We start from the raw sequence: 25,000 nt of genomic DNA, 5'->3' as shown, positions 1-25,000 counted from the left end.
TGACGCACTGTCTCGAGGCGTCAACGAAATTACGCGCCCCACAACGCTTGACTATGCCGCCATCGCGCATGCCCAGACGGAAGATGAGGAGTTACGAGAGCTGCAACGAGGAAACACATCGCTCCGATTAGTGCCACAGCAGACTGAACTACTGGCGGCACCGCTGTGGTTTGACTTCTTCACGGGTCACGTGCATCCTTACATTTCTAAAGCATTCTGCCAAACTGTGTTCTGCCTCCACGATATAGCTCATCCCGTACTTGCTACACAGCGTTTAATTCAGAGACGGGCTGTGTGGCCAGGGATGATGAGAGACCTTAAATCATGGGCATGGATATGCATTCCGTGCCGGGCAGCGAAAATACATCGGCACACCAAGTTACCGCTACGCACTATCCCCACACCAACCCAAAGGTTTCACACCGTACACCTCGATATTGTGGACCCCACCCCCCCTCAGAGGATGCCGTTTCCTCCTTACCTGCATCGACAGGTCAACTAAATGGATGCAGGCGATCCCCATGGCGGATAGTACTGCAGAATGCACAACATCCAACTTCCTACATTGATGGGTCGCCAGTCTGGTGGCCCCACACACAATCATCACGAATCAGGGACCGCAGTGGGAATCGTAGGCGTGGGCAGTTCTTCTCCTATTCCTTGACGCAAGCAGGCAGCGTGCCACGGCCTATCACTCCCAGTCGAACGGCATGGTGGAGCGCTTCTACACAAGACTTAAGGAAGCTCTTCGCGCCCAGCCTCACCCAACGTCCTGGGCGGACGCATTCCCAATCATCATCTTGAACATTCGTTCCACCGTGAAGGAAGACCTCCAGTGCACGCCCGCAGAACTCGTATACGGCGAGGACTTACGCCTACCCTCTCAGTACTCGCCCGCCCTTGAATCGTATTCAGAGCTATCATTCATGCCTGCCCTCCGCCAAGCCATGATGGCTTTCGCACCCAAGCCGCCTAAGCTTCCTGCAGCATGCAATGTATACCGCTCAAATCGGTAGACAAAGTGTTTCTCCGTGTGGACGCGAGTACTGATTCCCTGGTCTACATCAGGTACTGGCACGCCCGAAGAAGCACATCACCATCATGGGATAGGGTTAAACCTGCGCACGTAGACTCCAGTTTCCAACCCCCTACAACCCCTTCTTACCCTCCCCCTTCTCCTCCTCCTCCTCTTCCTTATCCTCACACAATCTTCGTACTCCCTGTGCCCAAACAGTCCGAACAATTACCCATCACTCCTCATCGTCAGTCACCCCCTCCACCTCGTTCTCCCCCCCTACTCCTCTTCCTCCTCTTACTCCCCACACAATCTTCGTATCCCCTGTGCCCGAACAGTCCGAACATTTACCCATCACTCCTCCGCTTTAGTCACCCCCTTCATCTCGTCCTTCCTTCCTCCTCCTCCTCCACCTCCTCCTCCTCCTCCTCCTCCTCCTCCTCACACAATCTTCGTATCCCCTCTACCTGAATAGTCCGAACACTTACCCATTGCTCCCCCGCGTCAGTCACCCCCTTCACCTAGCCCCCCCCCTTTCTCCTCCTCTTCAAATCCTTCTCCTACTCCTACTCCTCCGACTTCCTACCATGACCACTCCGCACTTCCCCTCCCACAACCGCCAGAACTGCTCCCTGAAACTCCGGAGCATCCGGCACACCATTGAGAATCTGCAACCCCCGCCGTCGCCACAAGACTGGCGCATTCACCACGGCGCGTCATCACCACCAGGAAGAGTTCCACACAACCCCCGTGGGAAGCGATTTCAACCCGGAGAGCACGGTCTTGCAGTCGGGTCGGGTTGTGTGTAGATCCCAACGGTACCAGGTCAACATGGTGTCACCTTCCCCGGCGGGGACGGGTACGTGGTACGGTATCACAGGTATCTTCCAGTATACGCGCCATCTCCGCTTGCTAAGTTTCCGGGTTTCTCGCCCCTACGGAGTCGCTGACGTCTTCCTAGGCTTCTCGGGGTAAGGAGGGTAATGTGGTGGAGTCCCCCATAGGAACATTATTAGACATATTAGTATTGTAGCGGGATATGGGTGACCAATGTCATAGGCTTGCTAGGTTTGGCCTAAGTTGATGGAATGTATGTAACTAATTACGAGTCTAGGGGTAAGTCGATTTTCCAGTTCGGGAGCAAGCCCGTAACAAACAAAGTGGAACGTATAGAGATTACAGGTAGATTACGGTACGTTCCAATTAGCAGCTCATATAAAATTGGGATGTAAGCAAGGTTATAAGGAAGGTTGGTTAATATGGAAATCTGCACGAAACTTAAATAATAATCTATATTTACGACAAAAGAAAAATAAAGAGTTACTGTTTTTACATTTACGAACATACACACAGAAAATACACTGGAAGGACTAACAAATATACATTCCTAGACACGTACAACAAATAAAAAAAAATTATGTCCAAGACAACGGTTTACACTAATACTTGCGAAATTACACGTGGTGTAACGATCAACAGCGTCGAAGGGATGAGACCAGGAAGGTGAAGTCCACAGGGGGGGTAGTACATAAGAGAGAGGGTCGGCTGGGGGCCGGTGACCTTTATATAGTCGAGGGGGGCGCGGCTTAGCGATTCATGGTCATGCCTCGAAGTTGAACGTATGGCGTACGTTGTCATACGTATGAGCAACGTTGGGTTGATGAGACGGCTTCAAAACTTTGATCGTAGCAGGCGGGAGATTTGAAAGTCTCATTCGATTCACGGTTGGCTATAACATCCCCCTCCGGAAGTCCAGCGTAACAGGGGGCAGCAGGACTAGGGAGTCCCTAGTCACCATGAATCGTCTAGGAGGCTGGTCACTCCCCTAGACAGGGTGTCAGCAATGATGTTATCTTCTCCTTTTATGTGGACTATGCGAAAATTTAAGGCTTGGAGGACAAGGGCCCACGAGAGGACTTGTTGATTGGAGAGACGGGCCCTCTCAATGAAGGTAAGAGGGTTGTGGTCGGAGTAGACGAGCGTTACATGATCAGGATACGTCAGGTAACACTCGAAATGTTAGAATGTAGAGACGAGGGCTAAGGCCTCCTTCTCCACCGTAGAATATGATCGCTGGTAGGTTAGCAAAGCCCGGGTGTCGTCGAATCCCTGTAGCAAGACTCCTCCTACCCCTTCTCCCGATGCATCTACGTGGAGAACGAAGGGTTGGGAATAGTCAGGGGTCTTCAATACCGGTTCGCCACCCAGAAACTGCCGAAGGGTCTCGAAGGGGCGTTGGCAGGCTGGAGACCAGACGGATTTCTCCTTGGAACTAGTAAGGACTGTGAGAGGGGCCTCAATGGAGGAAAAGTTGCGGCAGCAACGGCGGTAGAAATCCGCCATCACCGAGAACCGTTTGAGAGATTTCCGGTTGGAGGGTACAGGGAAGTTCAGGATAGCCTCCACGTTCGCCTGCTTAGGTCGATACTGTCCGTTTCCCACCTCATGCTCAGGTATGATATTGTCGCACTGCCAAAGACGGACTTAGATAGGTTGACGACAAATCCAGTGGTAGCGAGTCGATCAAGAAGGGCGTCCAACTTGCGGAGATATTCTCTCCAGGTATCTGCTAAAATAAGGATATCGTCTAGATAAGGAAAAGTGTCAGGGAGGCTAGTTATATTATGATTAATAGCACATTGGAAGGTGGCAGGGGCACTGCAAAGACCGAAAGGTAGAACAAGAAAGTTAAAAAGGCCGAAAGGGGTGATAAAGGAAGATAAGGTTTGGGCTCTGGGGGTTAATCTAATTTGGTGGTAGCCTCTAATCAGGTCCACTTTAGAGATGAAAGGAGTTCTTCCCACTTGATCCACGAGGGTGTCGATGCAGGGTAACGGGTAGCAGTCCTTGACTGTCACCGCGTTGAACTTCCGGTTGTCCACGCAGAGCCTCCACTCGCCATCACCTTTCTTCGGAACAAGAAGCACTGGCGATGCCCAGGGGGAGCAGCTGGGTTCAGCTAGTCCGTTCTCCAACAGATAGGCCACTTCTTTCTGCATCTTCTCTGTCTTGTGGGGGTTGAGGCGATAAGGGGTCTGGCGGATAGGAAGGGTATTAGGGTTCAATTCTATATCAAGGGTAATGGTAGTGCACAGTCCTGGTTTATGCGAGAAGACGCAGGGGTGTTTCTCGAATACCCGAATTATGCTTTCCTGTTTCGTTTCATCCAGGTGCCCAAGGCACTTACTAGGGTCTTCAGGGAGGGCAGAGTTGGACTTGAGAGCATTCGTATCCATCTCTCGAAAGTTAGGATCATCGGTAAGGGGGGATTTTACAAGGGATGATACAGGTCTCGCAAACACATCAGTAGGATTTCTACGGACGTACTCTTTCATTAGATTGATGTGAACAAGTCTAGAGTCTTTACGACGGTCAGGAGTGAGGAATACGTAATTTTGCTTATCAAGCCGATGAGAAACTACATATGGGCCCTAGAATTTGAGAGAAAGAGGGTTCCCTGGGACTGGTAAGAGACGAAGTACCGTATCACCTGGATTGAATTTCCTAACTTTAACATTTTTGTCAAAATGAGCTTTAAGTTTTTGTTGGGAGGTCTTTCAATTTTCCAAGGCAATGCTCCTTACAAGGTGCAGTTGACTTTTTAATTTATCCAAGAATTGATTCATTGTCTGGTTAGGATATTGAGGAGTTTCCTGGTACCACTGTTCTTTTAGAACCTTGAAGGGCCCTCCTATCTGGCGACCATAGAGCAGTTCAAAGGGAGAGTATCCAAATGACTGTTTTACCGTCTCTCTGACCGCGAACAGCATTAATGGTAACCCCTTATCCCAATCCGAAGAGGATTGATTGCAATATTTTTTTAGCATTGACTTGAGAGACTGATGAAAACGTTCTAATGCCCCTTGTGATTCCGGATGATAAGCAAAGGACAGGGTTTGGGAATACCTAGCTCTTTTAGGATACTGGCAAGGAGGTCGCTCGTGAAGTTAGTTCCTCGATTGGATTGAATTTCTTTTGGCAGTCCTACTTGGATAGAAATTTCAACAAGGTGTCAGCTATAACTTTGGCATTTATTTTCTTAAGAGGAAAAGCTTCAGGATACCTCGTTACCGGGCACATGGCAGTAGGAATGAATTTATTTCCCTTTTTTGGTCTAAGGCAGGAGTCCAACACAGTCTATAATAATTCTGTCAAAGGGCTCATCTGGAACTGGAATGGGGTTTAAGGGAGCCTGGGGAATTTTCTGGTTCGGCTTGCCCACCATTTGGCAAATATGGCAAGACCTCACATATTCTGAGATTGTCTTTTTTAAACTAGGCCAGAAGAAATGAAGGTTAATTTTCTTGTAAGTTCTACTGACTCCCATATGTCCTCCAGCTCCATCATGGGTTATTTCAGTCACTTGATTTCTGATGGATAAAGGGATAACTATCTGGTGGACCTCTGCCCAAGAATCAGGGTCAGAGCAATTGGAAGGTCTACATCTCATCAAGATACCATCCTGGTAGTAGTAACCTGGGAAATGGTCGACCTCTTCCCTAGAATCAACCGCTCGTCTATGGAAATTCTTTAAGGTAGGATCATCGTGTTGAGCTTTGATTAAGTTGTTTCGGGAAATTATTTAGTTGAGGAGATCAAACTTATAGTATACATTACTATCAGATGAGGGGAGTTTGAGATCTGGTGACTGTGCACAGGGGAAAATGTCAGGGTGAAGGTGATCTTCCACAACAGTAGGGGTCTTGTCACTAGGAAACTTTGTAATATCTGGAGGAGGAACAACCGTAGATCCAGCTAGATCATTTCCTAGGATGAGATCAACCCCGGGGACAGGGATAAAGTTTTTCCAGACACCAACTTCTACTTCTCTCTGAGACAATTTGCATTTTAAAAATACTCGAGCGAGCTCGGTGGACTGGGTAGAGGATAAATCACGGACAGTTACTTTCCTTCCTGTCATCCTCTTATTTATCTCAGGCAAAGCCTGTTTGCTCACTATGGACTGATCTGCTCCAGTGTCTCGTAAGATGGTAGTAAGAAAAAGGGGGCTTTTCTCATCAGTAGAGATTTCACCATGGGACTTGAAATCTTTAAAGGCATCTTCACAGGGGGGGGGGTCCTTTAACTATATGGGTCACTGATTCATGAGGACCGTAAAATTTTGGTCCAGTATACTGGGTAGGTGCTTTCGACCCACTAGGGCACTTTGAAATTCTGCAGCCTGGCTCTTGGTATTGAGTGATGTGATGGCCAGGTTTTCTATAGTAGTTACAGGGGTATTGGCTGCTTGTTATTGTGGCAAAGTAGCATGCAGTTAATACTTTAGGGTCTATATGGGGCGCCCCTACGGACCAGAGCTACACATCATTTTGTCTATGATAGAGGAAAACTCTTCATAGAGAAATGATGACACTTTTATACTACGACTGTCCCTCCATTATGCTGTCCCCCAACCCCTTGCTGCTGTCCTGTACCATTTCTCTTAGTATTCATTTTCTGCTGTGGGGGAATTCCCTGTGGTGGAGGAAAAGAATACTGCCACCAAGTATTTCCACTTGGATTGTAAAAGGCGAGAAGAAAGGGACGGGGAGTGGGACTAGGCATCCTTCTCCTTGTGGCCCCACAGGGGACATTCCTAAACGAAAAAGTAAAGGCATAAGAGGGTCTGGGAGTTTTCCAACCAGCACCCTAAGGTTTGGGTCTTTTAATGTGCGTGGATGTGGTACAGATGAGAGTAAAAGGGAAGAGATAGGTAGTATGTTTGTGAGAAGAAAGATGGATGTGTTGGCTTTGAGTGAAACTAAGTTGAAAGGGAAGGGTGAGTGCAAGTTTGGGAGTGTAAGTGGGAGGTTATCAGGAGTGAAGAGAGGGCGAGGGAGGGAAGGGGGGCTAATCTAGTAAGTGATAAGATAGGTAAACGTGTAGTGGAGTGGAAGGAGGTTTCCTCAAGGATAATGTGGATGAAGGTGAAACTGGGAAAGGAGATGTGGGTCTTTGTAAGTACATATGGGCCTGGCAGTGAGAAGAGTGTAGAAGAAAGGGAGGCCTTTTGGATAGATTTAAATGAGTGCATAGAGGATTTAGGGAGAAATGTCAATGTAATAGTACTGGGAGACCTTAATGCTAGGGTAGGAAATGGTCCACTTGATGGAGTGGTTGGGAAATGTGGAGTTCCAGGAAAGAATCGTAGTGGAGAGTTGATGGTGGAAATGTGTCTAGAAAGAGAGTTGATGATAGCAAATACAGTGTTTCGGAAGAAAGTCAAGCATAAGTACACATGGGAGAGGGTGGTGGATGGAAGGGTGGTAGATAGAGCGCTGATGGATTATGTAGTGGTAAATAGGACTATGATAGGAAGAGTTAAGGATGTACATGTGCTAAGGGGAGAGGGTGGGGGAATATCAGATCATTTTTTGGTGGAAGGTAAGTGAAGACTGGAGGATAGATGGAGAAAGAGGAAAGGGACAAATGGTAGGGAGGTGCTTAGAGTGAAATATTTAAATGAAAAGGAAAAGGAGAAGGAGTACGAAAAGAAGCCGAAGGAGGAGTGGGAGGGAGTGAAGGATAGAGTAGAGCTAGGTGTGGAGGAGGAATGGGGATGGTTCAAGGAGGGAGTCACAAAGTGTGCAAGGATGGTGTGTAGAACAAGAAGGACAGGAGGAAATAGAAGGAAGGGTAGTGAATGGTGGGATGAGGAAACAAAGAAGGTTGTAGAAGAGAAGAAGCGAGCTTTCACAGATTGGTTACAAAATAGGACGAGGGAGTCATATAAGAGGTACAAAGAAAAGAAAAGAGAAGTAAAGCAAAATGTAAAGGAGGCTAAGAAGAGAGCAGATGTGAAGTAGGGTAAGAGTATGACAGAAATTTTTGAAAGTAATAAAAAGATGTTTTGGAAAGAAATTAAGAGAGGAAGAGGAGGCATATCAAGTAGAGAAGAAAAGGTAAAAGGTGCAGATGGAGAGATGATAATGGAAAAGAAGGCATTAAGGGGAAGATGGGCAGAATATTTTAGGGAGTTGCTAAATGTGAAGGAGGATAGGGAGGAAAAGATAGTTGCAGTGGGAAATGATAAGAAAAGGACCATGATGAGTGAGGAAAATGGAGGAGAAATAAGGAAGGATGAAGGGAAGGCAACTGTTAAGATGATGAAAGCAGGTAAGGCACCTGGTCTGGATGGATGCCATGCAGAATGTCTAAAAAAAGGTGGTACAGTAATGGTGGACTGGCTGGTAAGGTTATTTAAAGTTTGCTGGAGAGAGGATAGAGTGCCAGAGGACTGGAGGAGTGCCTGTATAGTTCCACTTTACAAGGGAAAAGGGGACAAGTGTAAATGTAGTAGTTTCAGAGGGATTAGCTTGTTAATAGTAGTTGGGAAGGCTTATGGGAGGATCTTGATTGAGAGGATTAGGAGAGGAACAGAGGGAGTAATTGGTGAGGAACAGTGTGGATTTAGGACGGGTAGAGGTTGTGTAGATCAGATCTTTGTGGTAAGACAAATATGTGAGAAAGCTATAGGAAAGGGGAAGGATGTTTTTTGGGGCTTTTATGGATCTGGAAAAGGCTTACGACAGGGTAGACAGAAAGGCACTGTGGGAGGTTATGCAGATACAGTATGTGGGATAGGAGGAAAGCTTCTAGGAGCTGTCAAGAGTTTTTACGAGAGTAGTAGAGCTTGTGTCAGGATTAGAAATGGAGAGAGTGAGTGGTTCGAGGTAAAGGTGGAACTTCGTCAAGGATGCGTTATGTCGCCCTGGCTGTTCAACTTATACATGGATGGGGTAGTGCGAGAGGTAAATGCAAGGGTAGTGGGTCAGGGATTAGAGATGGATAAAGAACATGGAGAAAAGTGGGAGGTGAGCCAGCTGTTGTTTACTGACGACACTGCGCTTGTGGCAGGATCGGACGAGGGATTGAAGAAGTTAGTGACAAAGTTTGGAAAGGTGTGTGAAAGAAGGAAGTTAAAGATAAATGTGGGGTAAAAGTGAGGTGATGAGATATATAAGGGGAGAGGATGGCAGCAAATTGGAGGTGAGTATTAGGGGAGGAAGTGGATAGCTTTAGATACTTGGGTGCAAATGTGGCAGGAAAAGGTGGAGTAAAGGTGGAGGTAGAATGTAGATTGAGAGAAGCGAGTAAATGCCTTGGTGGATTAAAGAGTGTAATGAGGAATAGACATTTGGGAATGGATGCTAAGAGGAGACTGTATGAAGGAGTGATTGTGCCAACAGCACTCTATGGGGCAGAAACATGGAACATAAAAGAGGAAGAGAGACGGAGTTTGACTGTGTTTGACATGAGGCATCTGAGAAGTATGATAGGGGTTATTAGGGTGGATAGAGTGAGAAATGAGGAGGTGAGGAGATAGGTTTGATGAAAGAGTATTAGGATGGTTTGGACACATGGAAAGAATGAGTGAAGAAAGACTAGTAAAAGAGGTATGGAAGGCAGATGTGGAGGTTGTGAACATGAGGGAGCGTCCTAGGATGAGGCGGATGGATTGGGTGAAGGGGGCTTTGGGGAAGAGGGGAATGTCTGTTGAGGAAGGACGAGAGAGGACAGAAGACAGGGGTGAATGGAGAATGGTGTTATATGGATGATGTTGTGATGCATGAGGTGGAATGGGCGGGGGGATGGGGGTGAGGTAGTATGTGTGAGCAAAATTTGACGCAGCCCGAAGGGATTTCTCCCCCATCTTCTCCTTTTATGTATGGGGGATGGAGATGGGGGTCGCCGATTAAATGAAGCGGCCTTGCTGTGGATGTGCTGTGTCTTCTGACACTGCTTCTGACCCAGGGCAGTGTACAGGGTGCAGGGATGACCCGTCATCCAGGAGGTGCTAAGATAAGATGGAGGGTGGAGGGGTGTGGAGTGTATTCAGGGATGGAATGGGTGGGAATGATTTAAGCCTTTTCCTTTTTGGCTACCTCCCTTGTAAGGGGGAAAAAGCCTTGGTATATGTATGTATGTACAGGGAGAGGAGAGAGGGGTAGGGATAGAGGTCTTTCCTGCCTGCTTATCATCGGGAGTGGCAAGGGAACCTACTGATGGCTTTACAAAATTGCTTCCCCGCTGTACGTTCAACCTGTTCAATACTGAAAATTGATCGGCAAGTAGGGCTGCTTCAGTTAAATCAAGAGCATCTTTCCCATTTAAATGAAGCATGACTTGGAATGGAATTCTACGTTTAAATTCCTCGAGGACCATCAAGTTAACGAGTTGATCATAAGTTTTTACTTTTGTGGCAGAGAGCCATTGTTTAAAGATTCTGAACTTTTCAGAGGCAAATTCGACAAAGGTCAAGTTATTTCATTTGGTCAAATTTCGGAACTTTTGACGGTAAGACTCAGGGGTAACTTGATAGGTATTAAGAATACTAGATTTGACTAATTCATAGGAAGAGTACTCCTCAAGACAGTTGAAGACTTTGGCGGCTGTTCCTACCAATTTACTTTGAATGATCCATACCCATTCTTCTTTGGGCCAGTTTAAGTGCTCAGCTAAACGTTCAAATTGCCTAAAGAAGTATTCTGGGTCTGACTCATTAAAGTTGGAGATAGAGGCAGCTTATTTATTCAATAGGAGGGCAGATGTATTATTCCTATGTCAGCTAATGTTAGTTTACGCTGGCATTCTAATTCTTGTTCTTTTTCAAGCTCACGTTTTCTTTCTCTGTCACATTCCTCCTTTCCTTTCTCAGCTCAAACTCACGGTCTTTCTCTCTGTCCTCTCGTTCTTTCTCTCTGTCCTCTCGTTCTTTCTCACGTTCTTTTAATTTCATTATTTCAAGCTCCCGATCTTACTCTAGTTCCTCATTTTCACGTCTCATTCTTTCTCCCTCTAGTTTAATTTTCTCTAATTCTAAAGACGTAACTGATCTATTTAAGGGAGAGTTGGGGGAGCGTGGGCTTCAGGCTGAAAGGGGGGGGTCATTGTTGCTTACATTCGGGCCTCTTTCAGTTACATCACGAACACTTTCCTAGTGAATTAATTTGAATGCGTCTGCATCCAGTTCAAATGAAGCTACGAGGTGTTCAATAACCACTATAACGGGGTCATAACAATGATTTGACGGAAGGCTACAGTAAGTGGGTAGTTTGAAAGGTTGCTAGGTAACTCGGGAGGGATTGGTAGTTGAATACCGGAAAATTATTTGGGCGAGTTACTGCGAACTTAATAAATAGAGGTTCTCCTTTGGAATCGATTGAAAATGTTGGACATATGAAGGTTAGGGTCTCACACTTCGAATGATCGACACCTTAATGTTTTACATCCTATCATCTAACCTAACGTAATATAGGTATTTTAAACATAAATAGAACATGTATAAATAGTTCAGCGATAGTGAGTGTATGGGATTAATGAACCAAAACTGCAATCGTACGTGAAACTGAGAATTGACGTTAAGTGGTTAGCAGACTTCAATATTACCTACGGGTCGCTAATTTATTTCACGTAAATATAAATTACCATTCCTTAGCAGGCCCCCAATTGTCATGGGCTTGCTAGGTTTGGCATAAGTCGATGGAATCTAACTAATTACGAGTCTAGGGCTAAGTCGAATTCCAGTTCGGGAGCAAGCCCGTAACAAAGTGGAACGTATAGAGATTACAGGTAGATTACGGTACGTTCCAGTTAGCAGCTCATATAAGACTGGGATGTTGAGCAAGGTTATAAGGAAGGTTGGTTAATATGGAAATATGCACGAAACTTAAATAATCTATATTTATGACAAAAGAAAAAGAAAAAGTTACTGTTTTTACATTTACAAACATACACTCACAATACACTGAAAGGACTAAAAAATATACATTCCTAAACACATACAACAAATAAAAAAAAATTCAAGACAACAGTTTACACTAATACTTACGAAATCACATGTGGTGTAACGATCAACAGCGTCGAAGGGGTGAGACCAGGAAGGTGAAGTCCACAGGGGGGTAGTAGATAAGAGAGAGGGTCGGCTGGGGGCCGGTGACCTTTATATATACGAGGGAGGCTTAACGATTCATAGTTATGCTTCGAAGCCGAACGTATGACGTACGTTGTCATACGTATGAGCAACGTTGGGTTGATGAGACGGCTTCAAAACTTTGATCGTAGCAGGCGGGAGATTTGAAAGTCTCATTCCATTCACGGTTGGCTATAACAACAGCCACTGGTGATATGTAAGAGTAATATATAAGAAATACTGGCCTTCAGCCTCAGAATATTTATGTTTGGGCTACGGCCATAATGAGCCTGTGAGAAGGTACTATACGACCAAAAGCACAATTCCGAGTTATGCCCGGTAATTCCGTCCCAGCCAGAAGGATGCTACTTTTTGGTATTCATAGGGGATAATTAAGTCGTGTAATGTCGGCTTAGGTCATAGTATTCTTTTGGACTAAGGCCGGCCAACACGCGGGTAAACCTCTTTTCACCAGAATAAAGAGCATAAGCTAATCCGGGCTTCATTCTCTCCATGCGTCACCTAGTCCAAAGTAACACACTTAAATGTTACATATGTATATAAGTATATATATTGTATGGATATTTATATGTATGCATTTATGTATGTATGTATGTATGTATGTATGTATGTGTGTATGTATGTATGTATGTATGTATGTATGTATGTATGTATGTATGTGTGTATGTATGTATGTATATTTGTATGTATGCATGTATGTATGTATGTATTTATGTATGTATGTATGTATGTATGTATGTATGTATGTACGTACGTACGTACGTATGTATGTATGTATGTATGTATGTATGTATGTATGTATGTATGTATGTATGTATGTATGTATGTATGTATGTATGTATCTTTATATGTCGGTATGTATGTATAAATATATATGTGTTTGTGGTGTAGTTGTAGTGTAATTGTAAGGTAGTTGCTATGGGAGCTACGTAGCAGGATACGTCATTCACATATGAGTACTGTAGCACCTTTCATACATTTCGTTACGTAAGAGTACAACGCAACGCCTAGTGTAATGCCACGTAGCCATATACCATTAGGCCTCTTTCAGACGGCGCGGGCGATTCCCGCGTCCGCGCTTAAGCGCGGATGCACCCGCTTCCGCGTAGGTATTCAGACAGCACGGGACAAAACCACCCGCCTCCCGTGCACCACCAGTTAGAGGTGTATTTCTGTTCATTTTTCCTGTTGCTTTCTTTCCTATAATCACCTATGTTAGCAGTATCAAGTCTTACAGGCCTATGTTTCCTTGTTAAAATTATGTAAATATCGTGAAGTAAAGGGATGGAAGAAATATATTTGTGCACTTACCATACTTACTTTTATCTGCCTCTGATAAACTCTCGAAATCTGGGTTGAGCTTGATACACACCTAGCTCCAGCATTCTGTTGTGTGTGTTCTGGATTTATAATCTTCAAATGATTTGTCCCATAAAGCTGTTCTCTCTTCCACAAGGGATATCAACTGTTCTGTATCAATATGAGCTTCCATTAGATACAATTAAGGGACAGTCACTCACAATCAATCACCTGAAAATTCAATCGGCTACTGAATGACTTTCCTCCGGAGAAGTGCGCGGGTCGCGGAGCTGCCCGCGACGTGTGAAGACATGCATCAGACACTATACCCCATAGCAACAATGCTCGGAGGCGGGCCCGCGGGCGACCCAAGGGGCGCCCGCGCGCGAACAATCGCCCGCGCCGTGTGGAAGATTACATTGAAAACATCAGTCGGCGACGGCCAGCATGCTGGCCGTCGCCGACCATGCTGCCTTCAGGTCACCACTTAACCACTACCGCTGCTGCCGACCCCACCAATCCTACTGGCCGCCACTGCCGCCGATCTCCTGCCTGCCACTGCCGCCGCCTGTCCCGGACACCCGCTGAGTCGCCGCAGACCTCCCCTCGTGCTGAGCCTATACCGCCGCCGCAGCAGCCTGCTGAGTCGGGTGACTGTCCTGGACACCCGCTGAGTCGTCGCCACCGCCGCCGACCTCCCCTCCTGCTGAGCCGCTACAGCCGCCGCAGTAGCCTGCTGAGTCACTGCCTGTCCTGGACGCCCGCTGAGTCGCCGCCACCGCCACCGACTTCCCCTTCTGTTAAGCCCCTTTCGCCGCCGCAGCAGCAGCCTGCTTATTCGCTGCCTGTCCCGGACACTCACTGAGCCGCCGCCACCCGCCCTGCCTGCTGGCCACCGCCACCACCGCCGCTAATCCCGGACTGCCCACTGAGCCATAGCCGCAGCAGCTTTTTGAATCGCTGCCTGTCCCAGGAACCCGTTAAATCGCCGCCAACCATCCTGCCTGCTGGCCACCGACCTCCCTGCCTGTTAGCCGCCGCTACCACCACCGCCTGTTCCAGACCGCTCGCTAGGTCGCCGCCGACTGCCCCGCCTGGAGAGTCGCTGCCGCATGGTGAAGATCTCCTACCGCCCGTCCTTGCAGACTGCCTATGGACAGCTGGCTTCTGGACCACGTACCCGTCCATGGACCACTGAACGCTGGCCCACCAGCCTACCCACGAATCACGGACGTAAGCCACTGGACACACACATGCGTCCAATGTCAAAGTTTCATGGTAGCGCGTCACACACGCTCTCCGGCAGCTATACCTTCTCCAGCAAGAGAGGACACTTCATCCACCAACACGAAGATAACAAAATCTGTATCGTTACTCCTTCCACGTCGTTGGGGTGGGGGGATAGATGTAGCCTATAGTCACTCCTTGTCTTTGTTTAATATGTAATATGCCTTTCTTGTACAGAGATTATGTTCACCGGAGAGTCATCTCGCCTACGTATAGACTTGTAATTTTTGTTAATAAGGAGGGAAAGTAAAAATTAAGGAGCAAGAGTATTCTTAACCTATTTTTACTTACTACTAGCAGATGCTCAGCAGTAACAACAATAGTATCCCAACGTCAGTTACTACAGTTCACGTGTGCGCGGAAGGTTTCCTAAGTCACGCTTCAGAATCATGAACTAGACCATGAGAGATGATAGAAAAATTTGGATAGACTTTTTCTATCCCGTCAATAACTGAGAAAAGGACCCTTTTTATTTAGCCCTCATATAACACACACACACACACACACACACAAACACACACACACACACACACACACACACACACACACACACACACACACACACACACACACACACACACACACACACACACACACACACACACACACACACACACACACACACACACACACACACACACACACACACACACACACACACACACACACACACACACACACACACACACACACACACACACACACACACAAGCTGCAAGCGAAACCGGTCAGGAATAAACTCGGAACGAGACCCGTGACTCTCTTTTTCCACTTTTTCAACATATACATGTATGTATATATATATATATATATATACATGTATATTTTGGTGAATCTGGTCGCGGACTTAATAAAAGGATAAATGAACATAAAAATGACGTAAAAGCCCATAGGACATCTAACTCCATAGTAATACATGTGGATAAACATGGTCACCTTCCAGACTGGAACAACGCAACCGTATTAAATAAAGGATCATCCAAGAAACTAAGGAAGACAATTGAGGCAGCATATATCAACACTAATAAGAACATTAACCATAGAGAAGGCTTTATATGTTAAGCAAAAGCCACAAGCTTATTAATAATAAAAGAATACGCAAATAAAATAACAATCTCTCCGAAGCGTCCCATAAGATGACCCGTCCGTGTATAAAATATCCTTTTACGTTTGAGTTGTTAGCTTTGTGATCAAGACCCTGCGGGTCGAAACGTTAAGGCGTGAAATTCTCCCATTACTCCTCGTCTACTTCTTTCACCTTCAATCATATATATACATATGTATATATATATATATATGTATATGTATATACATATATATATATATATATATATATATATATATATAACTTGCATGAACGTATGCAGTTGAAATTGGCATATAGTCTTGCATAAGGGAAAACTTCAATTAAACATATAATTTTGAGATATAAAGATTATGAGAAACACATTCATTGCGGCATAAATGAGTGAAATTGGACTGTTAAATTATGTAACCAATATAAATCAATAACGAAAAGGCTAAAAAATATATATACATCTTCCCGTCTTTGTAATATGCCTTGTTGAATATCCTGCAGTCATAGAGAGGGGTACTTTTAAACTTTACAAGGTAACCTTCTGCATGGAAATGGTTGTATTCATATATGTTAGGATGCTACATATTACAAAAGAGGATCTCAGAACAACAGAAATAGGATGGGGACAGATCAAGAGGTGTAAGAATTTTAGTCTTAAAGATGCAGTGTTGGATTTATTGGTACATTCCTTAACTTTACTCCAATGTGAATTTTTAAAGTGTTTTTTGGGGCTAATTAAAAGGGGAACGTGCCACATACGTAATCGACCATAATTTCTTCATTTTTCTCACAGCTATTAAGTAGATTCAATGTTTGATAAAGGCGAACAATCGCATGTGGATAGCAATGTTGTGCCACTGATACGTCACACTTCCGAGGATTCCCGACGATAGCCGAAGTTGTTTTTGAAGTGCAGATTATCTATTCAGAGTTAAAAAGAATGTTTCGTGGGAATGGTCGGCTTGGACTTTTGAAAAAGTGTCTTCCATTGTGCATTCTGACTTTAATACCCACTTCTAAGAAGAACATGTCCAGGTGTGGTTTAATATTGGGTTTTATTAATGTAATATAACGGGTCTCCTTAATGCAGTTGTTATAATTTCTATTTCCATTTTTGTTGCTTATCTCTTTGGTTTTCTCTTTCAATTTACATAGGAGACCTTTTAGATATTTAAGTTTGATTAAAGTCTCTGTGATGTATTTTAATTCATTTTCAAGAAATTCTTTAGTGCTGAGAAAGAAACCTATTATTTTACGTGGTCTTGCTCTATCATTATGTCCCAAATATAAATGTATGTAGCACTATTTATTAGTGGCTTTTCAGTCTACTGAAAAAAATTACATTTCTCTCTCTTCTAGGAATAACAGTGTCTAAAAAAGGCAATGCCCCGTTGATCTCTGTTTCTCCATTAAAATGTATGTTGTTAATCCCCACCCAAACACGTTCATCTTAGAAGCGGGCATTAAGGTAACCAGGACATCAGATAAAAAAGTAGGTAATTTGGTCATTCATGGTTATAATAGCGCCATTAATGAAAACAGTATTTTCTTATAAGATACCCTGTGAAAGCCCTCATCATATTTTGGAGGATCAGGTCGTGAGTTTAAAAAAGACCGAATGAACATAAAAAATATCTAAAATTCCACAGAATGTGTAACTCCATGGCGATATAGATATGGATAAATATGACCACACAATTATATTCAATATAGGATTCACAAAAATATTAAGGAAGACAATCAAATCAGCTTACATTACTAATAATGATAACATTAACCATATAGTCTTTGTAGGATTAGAAAAACTTACATGTTGATTTATGATAAACGAAATTAAATATCGCACAAATAACCACTCAGGTAAAAGGCCTCCCAGGGGTCCCATGAGGTGACCCGACTATGCATATAATGTCCCTGTTGCACTTGAGCTGTTAACTTTGTGATCAAAACCCAGCGGGACGAAACGCTGAAGCACAAAAGTTCTCCCATTAATCCTCGACTACTTCCTCCACCTTCACTCTCATTTGTCATTATATAGTTTGTTCAATATGTCTATATGTATGTATGTATGTATGTATGTATGTATGTATGTATGTGTGTATATATGTATGTATGTATGTATGTATGTATGTATGTATGTATGTATGTATGTATGTATGTATGTATGTATGTATGTATGTATGTATGTATGTATGTATGTATGTATGTATGTATGTATGTATGTATGTATGTATGTATGTATGAATGTATGCATATATGTATATATGTATGTGTATATGTATGTATGTATGTATGTATGTATGTATGTATGTATGTATGTATGTATGTGTTTGTGTGTGTGTATGTATGTATGTATGTATGTATGTATGTATGTATGTGTTTGTGTGTGTGTATGTATGTATGTATGTATGTATGTATGTATGTATGTATGTATGTATGTATGTATGTATGTATGTATGTATGTATGTATGTATGTATGTATGTATGTATGTATGTATGTATGTATGTATGTATGTATGTATGTATGTATGTATGTATTGTTGAGGCATTATGATAGGTTGGTGAAGGTGGGTGAGGAAGACATAAATCAGAATCCAAGTTTATTTCTGACTATTTTCGCACAAATAGGATTCTTCAGAGAAATAATGTATTAAGGGGAAAACAAGACAAACATGTATATACGGGGCACTGTGAGGAGCTTCGGAGAGCTCACCCATGGTCGTCTCTGTATAATGGGGATTTTGTCCTATTGGTCGTTACTGAGGGGTCTTTGTTCCGGTGGCGTAATGTCCTAGTTGCTGTTGCTTTAGCTGCGGTGGTTTTTGTCCGTTTAATGTCACTCGTTCTTTGGTTTGTATTTTCATTGGTAGCAATATACAGTGCTTCAAGTATTTTCCTTTTCTGTCTGGTTAAGTTTTCTTCTAGTATTTCTGCTGCCTCCCATTTCGGAAAATGACTCTTTTCTTTAATATAATTAACTAAAGCACTAGTGTCGCGATGGTATCTGACATCGACTCTGTGTTCGCTGAGCCTTTCCTCTAACCCTCTGTGTGTTTTTCGTTCAGCTCCGAATCCAACGAGAAACTTCAAGATCGTGAGGAGAGATACTCCACCTTCAAGCATGAATATCTTGCAGTCTTTTTCTCCATCTCAAAGTTTGATTATTACCTCCGTGACAAAGAATTCGTATTAGAAATTGATCACAAACCTCTCTTGTATTTAACCACTTTCAAAGGAAAGAATAACCGGCTCCTTCGATGGGCTTTAGCCCTTCAGGCATATAAATTTAGAGTTGTTCATATTGCTGGAAAGGACAATTTAGGTGCTGACCTCCTGAACAGGTCTTATTTTTTTTTTCTTTTTTTACTTTCATTCACTAGTAACTTACCATATTAATTTTTTTTTTTTTTTTTTTTTTTTTTTTTTTTTTTTTAATAAACTCCAAGTAGATTGTTGTCCCGGGGGTTGTGTAAGGGCCCATTCCCGTTCCTCCGTTATCAGCGCAATTCGTCGTGGCTGCGCTGATGGTCGTTCTGCTCCCGAATCTAACGAGTGAGTCGGCCTCGTGCTTCGAAGCCAGGGAGGACTACGCCTGCGCGAAGCGTCCACGTCGGCAGTTTTTGTGGTATATATACCCTTCCTCCCCCACCGGCAAGGCAGAACTTGATTTGAAGACGACCTACGAAGATTACCCACTGCCACGCCAACCACCACAAGCCTTGTCAACCCCCGTCGCAGTCTACCCGACGTCAAGTTTTCTCATCAATGCTGGTCTCCGAAGGGAAATCGTATCTATGGACTGGAACCGTCCCTACCCATTGCAACCATTGATTGTTACTCCGTCGCAGTAGTACGGAGGACGAAGTACACTTTAATGTCCCCCTTTGATGGTTGACTTCGTATGATGTATTCTAAACTCCTTTAAATATCTTAAGCTTTTCCGTGTTTTGATTCGATCCCCAGCAGATATAGGAGCACCCGAACCGACAACACTCGTTTAAGGGCCGAGTGAACATAGTTCCTCGTTCGCCATCACATTCCTCTTACCGCCTATAGCCCTTACGAACTGCTTATGCAAAATATTAGAATGTATGGTCAATAACAAATTAAAATTCATTCTCGAATCTTAGGATTAGTTCCTGACCAATGTGGTTTCAGTAAAAATCGAAGTAGTCTCGACCATTTGGTCAACTTAGAATATAATGTCCTTTTAAATTTCGAGAGGAAAGATTTCCTTGTAGCTTGCTTCTTAGATATAGAAAGAGCCTACGACATGACATGGCGACGTGGTATCCTCGAAAAACTCTATGCACTTGGCCTTAGAGGGAATCTCCCTATTTTTATTCAGAACTTTTTACTAGAACGAACATTCTCTGTCAAAATTCAAGATTGTTTTTCATCAGTACGCATACAAGAAAATGGCGTACCACAGGGAAGTGCGTTGAGACCCACATTATTTATGTTACTTATTAACGATATTCTACCAGCTTCACCTCTGAACCTTAACTACTCATTAAACGCTGACGACGTCGGAATCTAGCATTCCTCATCGAACGCTAGTTTTTCCGGCTCTCGCGTACAACTTGCCCTGGACTCGCTCCAGGAATGGTCTGACGAATAGGGATTTAAGTTTTTGGAAGTAAAGTCAACAGTGGTTGTATTTTCACGCAGAGCCCAGGCAGATAACGATCTGCAATTACACGGAAATCCCATTCCAGTACAAAATTCAACCGTTTTCCTTGGCCTAAAACTGGACTCCAGCCTAAACTGGAAGGCCCATGTAAAGTATCTAATTTGTGCGTGCAACAAGAGACTTAATTTGCTACGGAAACTAACGACCACAAATTGGGGAGCAGATAGGAAATCTTTGCTAATGATTTATGAGTGCCTAAATAGATCTAAATTAGACTATGGGTGTCAGGTTTATGGTTCGGTAAAAACAATCATATTACAACCCCTGAACATCATCTAAAACATAGGCCTACGACTTGCACTTGGAGCGTTACGCTACACAAGAATCGAGAGGCTGGAAGTTGAGGCCAATATTCCCCCGCCTCCACTACAGGCGCGAGCTTCATACACTCCGCTACGCCGCCAAAGTGCTCCGTATGCCACGAGATCCCTGCAAGCAGGCGGCGTCCCAATACGAGCACTTTACCAACTCGAGCCTTAACCCCTTCTCCATCAGGATCCGATCCTTATGCGAGCAGTATTCAGTGCCACTGTGGTCTATTAAAGAATTGAAGACGTTCCACATACAACCGTGGGGAAATGTCACCCTGAACGTCAACATCAACGAAGGGCTCCACAAGAAATCGTGATCGATTGAAGAACTCCGACAGAAGGCCATACAAGTCATTAACGGGTACACTGGCCACAGGGCACTGTATTCGGATAGTTCCAAGTGTAGCTGTAAGACAGGGAGAGGGTTATATAGCTAAAAAACCCAGATGATTGTCCGATTGCCGGACCATACGAGTATTTATATTGCCGAACTCTTTGGAATATACAAAGCGATAGAAAAAGCTCAATCTGACACACATAGTAACTTTGTTATTTTCTCAGATTCTTTGAGTTCATTGCGGTCAATTAAGTCAGGTAAACATATGAGGAATTTTCTCCTGGGCAAAATCATTAGCGCATTATAGACGACCAACAAGTACATTACTCTCTCTTAGGTTACCAGCCACATTGGGATCTGCGTTAGAAAATGACTATTATAGATATACCCATTGTCACAATGTTCGAAGTGATGTACTAGGGATTATTGAGATTTTGAGAAACACATACACACCATTATTATGGTTTTATTTGGATTAACACAGTAGTTATACTAACTGAACGATGTCTTGACAGAGAGTCTACAACACTTTCCTGGTCGGGGGTGGGGGGAGGTAGGGGTGGGGGGTGGGGGGCTGAAGTGTCCTTCTTGGGTCGAACAGCTGAGTCTCTCCTAGTCCGTCACCGTTGGCGGCCCGTCGTAGAGTATCTTCAAGTTCCTTTGTGCCCTCCCTCTGTAGATCTGGGAGGAGGAGGAGGAGAACCGAAGAGGAGGGTCGAACTGCGTATGCGTGGCAGCAGTGACAACGAATTGTTCGGTCTAGTTGGCGGCCCTGGGAAGGGATGACCTCTAGCTATGGTCAGCATTTGACCTGGAGTCAGGTAACTGGCCGCACTGAGCGGCTCATCTCTCCTAAACCTGAGTCAGTTCACGTACAACTTCGTGTGGACGAAATGTCCCTCCCTGTCAACCTTTAGGTTGACACTCCTCCAACGACGATAGCTCGACACCATGTCGAGACGTTTGAAAGAAAAAGTATGTGGTGTCCTATTTAGCTTTTGCTACCTCGAACTTGCATCATGAGCATAAAAATCTCAGGCTAATTTTTTCCTTGAGGGAAAAACTCTCTCGCAAAACAGAATAGCTGTAGCTTTCTCTGGCCAAAGCAGCATGGCATGCCTGTCGAATGTAATGCCTGTGCGTGTGTGTCTGTAAATTTAATGTACTGTACACAAAAAATGCAGTCTTCTTCCTCCGGATCTGGGGACAAAGGATACAGGCAGATATTTGTTCAACTAATATTCTCCCTAAGTCTGGACAATAGGTCTCCCCCCCCATTCTCATTTCCTTTAATATGTCACCTTATAGTCAAACTGTTGCAAGTATACCCCTCACCTGGTGAGCCTGGCGTTGGCTATCTTGTATAGTTTTAAATGCTCCAACGGTATATGATCCGTCTCTAAGACGATCTTACCTCCGTATAGGTAGAACTGGAATTTCTTTATTCCATATACCACATCCAACAACTCACGTTCGATGGTGCTGTAGTTCCTCTCTGCTGCCGCAACTTCCTGCTGTGATAACCTACCGGGTACATCCATCCGTCCTGCTCTTGGAGTAGAACTGCTCCGACGGCGTCCTTGAGTGCGTCAGTCCGTAGCATGAAGGGTTTGTTGGAATCAGGGCGCTGCAAAATAGGCCTACTACACAAGTGGGATTTCAGTTGTTAGAATGTCCTTTCCTCAGTCTCTCCACAACTTACTGTGTTCTGTGCACTCTTCTTTAGAAGGTTATGCAGCGGCAGTGCTACTGCGGCGAATTCAGGGATGAACCTCCGATACTAGCCCACAAGATTAACAAAGGCCCTCACTTGTTTCTTCGTCGTAGGGGTCAGGGCCTCCCTAATCTTTTTCACCTTGTCCTTTTGGCAACCACACTTACCATTTCCCACTGTGTGGCCCAGATACTGGATCACGGTCTGGCCGAGCTCCGTTTTGGAGGGTCTGACATTCATACCCTGCTGCTGATAGCTTCTCTAGGACCTTCCTTAGCACCACCATATGCTCCTCGAATGACTCCGCGTGCATCAAGACGTCGTCGACGAATAACTCTGTGCCGGGCACATCATGAAGTACGTCGCGCATGGTCCTGTTGAACACCGCTGGGGCATTGGTGAGGCTGAATGGGAGCACCGTAAACTGCCAAAGGCCGTAATCCTCTTGCTCTCGGAATGTAGTCCTATCTGAAAAAATCCTCGAGAGAGATCAAATTTAGAGAAATACCTCGATTTGGCCAACCTAGAAAATATCATCCGTTGATCGGACATTGGCTCTGTGATGGGTCGTGTGATAGAATTTACTTTCCGGTAATCACCACACAGCCTTACTCCTCCGGTCTTTTTACCAACCACCACCACGGGACTGCAGTACGGGGAATTTGACCTATCAATTATCCCCGCTTCAACCATTGCGTCTATTTACACCTTAACGTCGTCTATGAGTCTGAGGAGTATAGAATATTGCTTAGTTTTCACAGGGAGCTCATTAATTAACTTAATGTGGTGGGGTTCCACCTGGGCTTGTCCCGGCTCGCCGCTAAAAATGTGGGCATATTCCCTGCACAAGGACACAACTTCGTCCTTTTACTGGCTTGTCAAACCGTCACTTACCGCTACATCCTCCCATGTCTCGCTTTGCCTGACCTGCACTGTTTCAGGACCTAAATCATTCTCAGTTTTCTACGAGATGACGGTAGCACAACCTACTAGTTCTCTTAACTCGTCCTGGAAATGCTTCCTAATTGAGATCAGGCATCCTAACTGCTCGGAAGTCCTATGCCATGTCACTCCTTCCCTACACTCATGCTAGCTACGGCCTGCTGGGGCTCTATATAGCGTTTAAGCATGTTCACGTGGAAGCGCTTAGCCTTATGGTGACCCACCTGAATTGTGTAGTTGACCACGGAATTCCTGATAACTACTTCGAAGGGCCCACGCCAGGTGGCTAACAACTTATTATGGGACGTAGGCATTAATAACAAGTACTTGTTCCCTAGCAGAAACTCTCTTAGCCCGGCCTTCCTATCGAAGTAGGACTTTTGAACCTCCCTGGCCTTAACCAGCTTCTCCTTAGCAAGTTCACGCGTGGCCTGGAGCCTATCTGTCAAATTGAGTACATACTCATACGTGGAGCTAACCACGGGATCAGGAACATCGCCGTCCCACAGCTCACGTAACATCTGGAGGGGCCCTCTGACTTGCCTCCCGTAAATCAATTCAAATGGGAAGTACTTTAAGCTACTCTGAGGAGCTTCGTGATATACGAAAAGCAAGGGCGCGACAAACCTAGGCCACTCCTTAGGTTGTTCGCTCGTCATCCTTTTTAGCATCTTTTTCAACGTGCCGTTGAATCTCTCACAATATTGCACTGGGGGCGGTAAGGAGTAGCTAGTGTGCCTCGGATCGAAAACAATCGTAGGACCTCGTCCATCATTCCCGAGGTGAACTGGGTTCCCCTATCGCTAAGGATCTACTTGGGCATCCCTATTCTGCTGAAAATTCCCAGCAATGCCTCCTCCACAGTAAGGCTCTCTATGTTCTTAAGAGCTTTAGCCTCAGGCCAACGAGTAGCAAAATCGACTAAAGTCAATATATATCTATAGCCTTCTCGCGATCGGGGGTTAATGGGACCCTCGATATCGACCGCAACGCGTGGGGTGGCTGAAGTGTCCTGCTCGGATCGAACAGCTGAGTCTCTCCTAGTCCGTCACCGTTGGTGGCCCGTTGTAAAGTATCTTCAAGTTCCTTCGTGCCATCCCTCTGTAGATCTGGGAGGAGGAGGAGAATCGAAGAGCAGGATCGAAATGCGCATGAGCAAGCAGCAGTTACAACGAATTGTCCGGTCTAGTTGGCGGCCCTGGGGAGGGATGATCTCTCGCTATGGTCAACCTTTGACCTGGGGTCAGGTAACTGGCCTCGCTGAGCGGTTCCTCTCTCCTAAACCTGAGTCGGTCCACGTGGTATAGCTTCATGTGGACGAAATGTCCCTCCTTGTCAACCTTCAGGTACCCATAGCCAGCCACTTTCAATTCAATCTTAAGAAAACAATT

The 25,000-nt window shown here is 44.8% G+C and overlaps 1 protein-coding gene across 1 annotated transcript; it reads right to left on the bottom strand.

Moving 5' to 3' along the window:
• Window positions 1-23,734: 23,734 nt before the first annotated feature.
• LOC143037291 (uncharacterized) lies at window positions 23,735-24,268 on the bottom strand. The gene has a single exon (XM_076205425.1). It carries the CDS (start codon window positions 24,266-24,268, stop codon window positions 23,735-23,737), a length of 534 nt encoding a protein of 177 aa, XP_076061540.1.
• Window positions 24,269-25,000: the final 732 nt, after the last annotated feature.

The sequence above is a fragment of the Oratosquilla oratoria genome, chromosome 22 (assembly GCF_046742065.1).
Source record: "Oratosquilla oratoria isolate Oo_2021 chromosome 22, ASM4674206v1, whole genome shotgun sequence".
Lineage (NCBI taxonomy): Eukaryota > Metazoa > Arthropoda > Malacostraca > Stomatopoda > Squillidae > Oratosquilla > Oratosquilla oratoria.
The sequence above is the reverse complement of the archived record's forward strand: the minus strand, read 5'-3'. Positions and strand labels throughout refer to the sequence as shown.

Coding starts and splice junctions, on each gene's coding strand:
- LOC143037291 (XM_076205425.1), bottom strand. CDS start 24,268: ATGACGAGCGAACAACCTAAGGAGTGGCCTAGGTTTGTCGCGCCCTTG.